General features: G+C 56.4%; 1 protein-coding gene across 1 annotated transcript; it reads left to right on the top strand.

Moving 5' to 3' along the window:
• Positions 1 to 4020: 4020 nt before the first annotated feature.
• Positions 4021 to 4938, top strand: TMDD1 (transmembrane and death domain 1; the record flags this gene model as incomplete). Its single annotated transcript, XM_082666159.1, has 1 exon — positions 4021 to 4938. The coding sequence occupies one exon, from the start codon at positions 4021 to 4023 to the stop codon at positions 4936 to 4938; it is 918 nt and encodes a 305-aa protein (XP_082522285.1).
• Positions 4939 to 7918: the final 2980 nt, after the last annotated feature.

The following is a 7918-nucleotide window of genomic DNA, read 5'->3' as shown; positions in this document are numbered from 1 at the left end:
AGTGGGGAAGGGGAGAGGAAGACCCAGAGGCCACACTTAAACCCCTGTGCTTCTTGGGACAGAAGCAGAATGTATTGCTAGGGCTTCCTGCTCAGGCCCAAGGTTGTAGGTAGGGGTGAGGGGGGGTGGGTTGTGGAATTTGGGAGGAGGCAGGTCTTGTTCCCTTCCTGCTGGGCCCACCCCTCAGCTTAGTGGGGTGTTTTCTGTGGAGGGTTGGTTATCCAGAGTTGGGATGCCCTTGTCTACTGCCTGCCCCAGACCCAGAAAGTAGGCTGAGAGGGTCCAAATGGGAAGATGATCCAGGCAGAAAGTCCCCAGAGAGGTCATCCCACCTGGCCCTTGTCTAGGCAGGGGTCTCCTGTAACTCACGCTAAGGAGATTTCCTTGGGAGGGAAGATAGTCTGGCCACAAGTGGTTGGGCACAAAACTGACTACAGACTCCGCCTCCCGGGCCTGCTGGGAGGCCCTGAGGAGGGGTGAATGAGCATCCTTTACAGGAGAAGGTTCTGTGGGGACTTGTACCTCCCCCATTCTCGTAGGGTCCTAGGTCTAGAGCTCCAGGGGCTATGAGAGGGTGAAAGAGATGGGCAGGCTGTGTTCCCCTGAATAAACATTGGGGGTTTATTCTCAGTCCCACCCAGACTTTCCCCCCAGAAGCCCAGGCTTGGGCACCCTTCCTCGTGAGAACCATATTCTTCTTCCCACCAGCTCTCCTTTGATGGGGCTTTGGCAGTTCGCCCCTCCCCCTCAGGGAGCCCATTTCACAGCTCTGACCTTTGGTCCAAAGGTGGGGGGGACAAGCTGTCACCCCAACTCTTTCTCCCACCCTAGCCGCCTTTCCTGTTCCTTGCCACCCTTACAGCTCCTGCAGTCTCTGTACCACCTCCCACTACTAGCTGGAAGGAAGTCCGTGGGGGACATTTCAGGTGCCAAGGTGCTAAGGGCCTGTGCTGGCTTAGGAGTGCTAAAAGGAAAGCTGCTCTGTTTTCCCCCCTTTACCCCCTTGGTCCCTGGCCTTCCACTCCTTGGAGCTGGCTGATTGCAGGGCTTTGGTGCCTCAGAAGCAGTGGGTGCAGGGTCTTGGCTCTGAAAGGCCCTTGCGGGGAGCAGGGAGTGAGCAGGTCCTCTCAGGTGTGTATATGTGTATGGGGGGGGTGGAGGGCATTGGGGAGGTGGGGTTGGGATCCCAGCCTTCCCTTCAAGAGGCAGGCAGCTCTGGGGGTTGGGGGAAGAGCTCACTGACCAGGACCCAGGGCCCCCACTGCCTCCTCTCCTGGCCTTGGGGAGCTTTGCACAAGGAGACAGCCTCCAGTCTATAGCACCTACCTCATGGGCACTGAGGCGGGTGGGGAAGGGCAGGTCCAGCTCTGGCAGTGTTTGGGGGGGCATACCAAAGAATCCAGGGGCAGGGATGGGGGGAGGGCAAGCTGGCCCTCTCCTTCCTCTGCCCAGATTGGGGTTGGGGTCCTCTCCTCCAGCTGTAACCATTTCTACCTCATTTTGATGCGTGTTGTACATGGACGTATTTATCTCCTGTTTGACGATGCTCTGCAGTTTGGTCTGTCTACCTCAGAAAAGACTGTATTTTAAAAGAAAGTATTACACAGTATTAAAACGATGATACGTGGTTTCCAGAGGATTTCTTGGGGGCAGCAGGATGTGGGGAGCCCTCTGGGGAATGCTTGGGCTTCCAGGTCTGCTGGAGCCATGGGTGTGGCTCTGTGGGTGTTTCTTTTCCTTCAGCAAAACATGACTGTGGGACTCCTGTTAACTCACTGGCACGGCAAGGGCCCGCCATGTGCTGGGCAGTGAGGCCACCAGATGAAAAGCCTGCAATTCTGAGCTCTTAGAGGCTCAGAATTGGGGCTGACTTATATCCCCAGAGCTCTGAATCCTGAGGGATAAAGAAGGGCTCATATGTTTGTTGAATGAGTGAATGAATGAATAGATGTATGCATGGAGGAAAGGGGGGCTGAAGAGGAAGTTTCACTCAGAACCTGGAGAGCAGCCCTTGCTGGCCAGAGCTAGGATCGTACTTGTATTCCATCCTTGGACGGAAGGAAAGTGGACAGAGGGCAGGGTGTGGACACAGTGTGTTCCAGTCTTTCAGGTCACATGGGATCCTTTGTCTGCCACCATCTGTCTGTCAATCCCCAAACTCTGACAGCTCATCATAAACTGGGACACAGAAAACTAGGAAGGAACATCTTGCTGAAAAAGCTATATGGAGATGCCCATGAGAGGTTTTGACCTACAACTTCCTGAGGTCTTGAATGCGCTGAGCAAAATTACTGAAAATGCACCAGAGCGCAAGGGACGTAGGCCCCCTGGCGTCCTCGGGCTCAGCCTAAGGGCGTACCCAGGACTTGTAGGAGGCAAAGCAAGCCCAAGGCCAGACCCTGCAAAGCAGTTCCCCCTCCAAGAGAAACAGCTGGTGCACCTGGACATGGGGGCTCTAGGGCATTGCCCCAGGGCTCACCGACCCCAACCCTCTTGGCCCTTGGAGGTCCCGACACCCCCTCGCACTCTAGTTGGTTTATGACACACCTACTCTGTGCAGACACCACGTAGTACTGAGGATACAGAAATGGTTAAGCACAGCCACCATTCTGGAGAGCCCACAGTACAGGGTGGGAAAAGCTCAAGAATGGATCATTTGAAAATACAACTGGATAAAGCTGCTTGAGGAGGGACCGTGTCAAAATTTTTATGTTCTCACATCTGGCACAGTATTTGGTACGCATAGAAGACACTGAGTATATGTTGACTATATCCTCGAATTAGTTACTTTCCAGATAAGTGTCCCGATGGAGGATGCGTAGGCTATCTCAGGAATGCCCAGAAAAGATTCTGACTCGTGGTGGTAGTGGTAGTGATGGGTCAGAAAAACTTCCTGGACAGGATTGGGTGGGTACAGCCTGACAAAGCTATGGAGGCTGGAAACTGTACCATACCTGTGACTTGTTACAAGAGCATAAAGTGAGGGCAGGAGTGGGGAGAAGTGGGCGGAATCATGGAACTGCACCGCTGCACTAGGAGGACCTTCCATGCCCTGTGAGGAGCTGAGGCTCCACGATGAAGCCTGCGTGTGTGGGGCCGGGAGGGGGTTAGTGGCTGGTGGACAGGGACTGATTTGCAAGTTAAGAGTTTACCCACGGATTCAACAAATCTTTACTGAACACTATTATGCACTAGTTGCTATGGGGACAATAGATGGACCTTACACTCTAATGCCGGAGACAGACAGTAAACAGGCAGAGCGGCAGCGTGCTGTGGGAGTACATAGGAGGGGTGCCTAATGGAGAGACAGGCAAAAGGGTGTGTGGGGGCAGGGAGGGCGTCCCAGAAGGGACCTGTCAGCTGGGGAGTGACTGAGGCAGAGCAGAGTGCAGTCCAAGCTTGCTTGGGGAAGGGAAGCCAGTTCCGTCCCTGAGGGTGGGGGACTTGAGGAGGAGGGTTTGGATGCACCCGTGGGAGGACGGGAAATGGTAGAGTCTATACACGTTTTGTATTTAGCAGGTAATAAGAGAATGTGGGACTTGATTGCATGTCGGAAGTAAAGGAGAGCAAGGGGTCTAGGGCTTCTGGTGGAGTGTGAGGGGCGGTAAATGGGTTAGAAGAGATGTGGGAGACTTGCTAAGTTTGAGACATTAGTGGGACAGCCCGGAGGTCTCGGGCAGGCATTTCAGTTTAAGGGCCCGGGATCCTTGCCTCCTGGGGGACTGAGTCCCCCCCCCAATCCCTGGGTATTGGGAAACTCTCACTCCAATCCCCAGGTTTTGTGAGACCCTCCCCGCTTAATGCCTAGTTTCTGGATGTTAGCAGATCCTCCTCCGACAAGTTGCCTGTGTCGGAGGGCCCCCCTTCCCGTCCCTGGGTGTCCCCCTCCTCCCGCCCCCAGTCCCCGGATGTAGGAACCTCATCCCTGCCACCATCCGTGGGTGTTGGCGCCCCTCCCCCATCCGCGGGCATTCGAAGCTCCTCCCCCCACAATCCGTGGATTGTGGTCACCGCCCGGCGATGGCTGCGCGGGCTCCGGCTGGGGCCCTGGCCCTGGCTCTCTGGGGCTGGGCGCTGGCTCCGGCGGGGGCCGTGGACGCCATGGGCCCTCACGCGGCCGTCCGCCTGGCAGAGCTGCTGACTCCGGAGGAGTGCGGCCACTTCCAGTCGCTCCTGAAGGCGCCGGAGCCGGACGTCGAGGCCGAGCTGGCCAGGCTTTCGGAGGACCGGCTGGCACGGCCCAAGCCGGTGCCCACGTTGGCGGCGGCGGGGCGGCGGCGGCGGCGCGAGGCGGCGGGGGAGCCGGCCGGCGGGGCGGCCGAGCCCGCGTACGTGTCCGACGGCTGCCGGCAGGGACTGGCGGCCTGGCTGGCTGCCGAGGCCCCGTCCTTGTCGTGGGACCGCGTGGCCCGGGCCCTGCGGCGCAGCGGCCGCCCGGACGTGGCCCGGGAGCTGGGCAAGAGCCTCCACCAGCAGGCGACGCTGCAGCTGCGCAAGTTCGGGCGGAGCTACCTACCCCCAGCCGGCGCCCCCGCTGCCCCCATCCCGGCCCCGGCCCTGCGCCCCCGCCGCTCCTCGGCCCGCGAGCCCAACTGGGACGAGCTGGAGCTGATCGTGGAGCGACTGCCCCAGGCTCCGTACGAGCGGAGCCCCACGGGCTGGGCCGGGCCGCTGGCGCTTGGCTTCCTCACCGGCCTCGGTGGGGCGCTGGGCGCCGGGGCGCTGCTCATCCTGCTCACGCCGTGGATCACGGGCGGCGATGGCGACGGGGCGCGGCCCCACAGCCTCTGGCCGCCTGCCCCTCCCCTGCTGCGGCCCTCCGGGGTGCCCGGCTGCGGGGAAGAGGAGCCACTATTGACTGCAGAGCCCCTCGCATCCCCAGGGACCTGGGCTGCAGGTGGGCCAGATACCCCGTCGCCTCTGTGTCCCCGGCTGTGAAATGGGAGCACAATCCTGGTGGCGTGCTGCCTTTGACATATTATAAAAGTTACGAAATACGTAAAAGTGGGAGCGATCGGTTTGTTGGCTGGAAATGACTGGCGTAGCCAGAGGGGCAGCCAGTGGAAGAGGAGGGCTCGGGTGCCGGTCTGCCGGGGAGGGCAGACCCTCCCAATTGCTGTCAGCTTTAGTTCCTCCTTTGTCTCGCACTTATTCTTCCACTAAGAGCTACCATTTATTGAGCACTAACTAACTGTGTGTCAGGCCCTAGGCTAAGCAGTTACATATATTATTTGATATAATCCTCAAAACCCAAGATTATAAGGTATTATCTCAATTACACATAAGGAAACTGGCCACAACTAGTGAGTGGCATAGTCAGGCGTTTGCATCCAGAGCTGCCTGAGTCAAAAGTTTGAGCTCCAGAGGGAATGATCCGTGAGCAGTAAGGGAGCTGGAGAAACGGGATGGGGAGTGGAACAAGGTGCAGAATTTCTGTTTATTCCGAGGCCCTGCTGGAGTGGGCTGGGGGCGGCACAGCTAGAGGTGTGCCCACTTCCAGGGCCTGCTGCCTCCAAGCTGCTCTCTCCAGTCAGGCAAGGCCTCCTGAAGCTCCACCTGGAGCCTCAAATTTTTCCCACCCACCTGAGTGTCTGGGGCACCGCCCGCCCATCAGAGGAGCTGAGCCTGGGCGAGCCCTCACACAGATCCTACTCAGACTGTGCCCCTGCCAGAGGAAGGGGAGAGGACAGCTGTGGGGTCCTGCTGGGTGGGAGTGCTTGACTCCCCCGCTACCCTGGGCTGAGTAATGACAGAATGACAGGCCAGTCCAAGAAGAGAGTTGAAAACAAGATTGACGTAACCCTTTATTGCAAATTCTAAAGTAAAAAGATGTACAGTACAAAGTAAAATTGAAATTTCAGACTATAAACTTCCGATCCTCTTATACATTCTCATTTCTCAAGCATTTCTGCCATTTCCGCATAAACGGAACAGGGAACAAGTCGAGGGGGTGAGGGAAGGAGATACAGCAAGGGAACAAAATTAAGTATCTGGAATAATCACAAACCCCAGAAGCAAGTGAAAGGGAAAGACATTTTCTCGACCTGCTGTCCTGGTGATGAGAAGCGGGGGTGGTTGGAGCAGTGCAGTTTAAAATGGCTCTCAGAATAGCAGCATTTATGGTACCATTTCATCTTCCATAAGTCCAAATAATACTTTGCCCTTCCCTAGTGCCTTTGCCTCTGTATCTCAAAAACACTTTACAAAACATTTAGTTAAAGCCTCACAACACCCCTGTGAGGTAGGTCAGTATTATTATCCCCATTTTACAGATGGGGAAACTGAGGCACAGAGAGGTTAAGTGACTTGCCCAAGGCCACACAGCGAGTCAGTGGTCGAGCTGGGGATGGAACACAGGAGTTCTGTCCCTTTTCTGGAACCACTGGACCACGCTCCCCTTTACCTATATACATTCTTCACACACACACACACCACACGTGCACACCCGCCCACCCCACCCCACTTAGCCTCTATGTACAGCAAACAGCAGTGGGGGGCAGGGGTAGGGGTGCCTCAGGAGTGTTTTGACGGAGGAAATCTTGGTGCTCTTGGAAGGGGAATCCAAGAAAGCACAATGCTGAGCCACAGCACAGACTGTGCAAACCTCGGGCCCCTCCCAACCCAGACTTCTTCTTCTCTCCTGACGTCCCCCTGGCTGGCTAGTTGCAGCCGATTCTTTAGGGGGTGGGGGTACCTGAAAATGAACGAAGCTTTTTGCAAAACTTTGGGCAACATCTGAGAAAATAAAGAGGCATCGTCACAGAAGATGCCCAAGACGCAAGTCACAAAGTCATAACCCATATGGCGATCTCACCTCCACAGCAGGCCTGGAGGCGGGGCGGGGGAGGGGGATGGAGACTGACCTACCAGCCATCTCTCTCCAGAGTGGAGCTACTGGAGCGGACTAGAGTGGGCACTTCAGAACCCTCCTGAGTGTTCCTGGATGGGGAGACACGGCCTAGAGAGGGATGTCCCCAAAGCTGGGCAGGGTGAGGGAAGGGGAGGGCGCCCCCCTTCCCTGCCGAATGCGAATGAGAGCAGCCCTAGTCCGCTGGTTTGTCCCTGGGGCTGATGGAGGGCAAGGCCCAGCATTAGCTAGCAGAGGGGCGGCGCTGGGCATCGTGCTCGCCCGAGCTTTGGGGCGTTGGGATGGTTTTTTTCCTTAAAAAACGTGAAAAAGGCAGAAGGCAGGCCAGCCCAGCTGGGCTGGCTGACAGCCTCTCTGGGGGCTCTGCTGGGGGGACCGATGAGGAAGGGGTTTCATGGGCCTTGAAGCACTGGCCCAGTAGTGGGAGGAATGCCACATGCAATGGGTGACTGGGGATCTGGGTGGGGGGGACGGACAGGACCTTGCTTTTCTCTCCAAGCCCTACTTTTTAGCCAGAACTTTGCAGGAAACCCTCTGATTTCTCTCCCTTCCATTCGCCCTCCTTTCCCCAAATGTGCTGAAGTCCCAATTCCCGACCCCTCCCAGGAATCAGAACTTGGGAGAGTCAAGCAACAAACGCACACCAAGACAGGCTTCCCTTGTACAGTAAAAAGGGTCATTTTTATTTTGTTTCCTTTTGGCTTATAGTAGTGATGTACTTTTTATCACGTCTCGTTTAGAGCAGTGCTGGCCTCCATGCGTTCACTAATACACTAGTCTTCACTATTGGTCTTTTACAAGCTTACATTGGTTGCGGCGAAACAGAAAAGAACTCTGGGCACTGTCGTTCCAGGGGCTTTGACTGGGAGTTTCTGTTAATCTCTCCTCAGTCAACTTCTGATGCCAAGAGTGGCTCATTCGGAGAGGGATGGGAGCAGGTCCGCTGACTTGGGAAGTTTATCCTGCGCTCGCCCTCTGCTTTAAATTACGGAGTCTCCTCATCCTAAGCAACGTGGAGGTTAAGGAAAGAAGAGGGGAAAGTGTTTTTCA

This window comes from Grampus griseus (genome assembly GCF_964374135.1).
Source record: "Grampus griseus genome assembly, chromosome: 11".
Lineage (NCBI taxonomy): Eukaryota > Metazoa > Chordata > Mammalia > Artiodactyla > Delphinidae > Grampus > Grampus griseus.
Note: the sequence above shows the minus strand (reverse complement) of the source record. Positions and strands in the feature narration are given on the sequence as shown.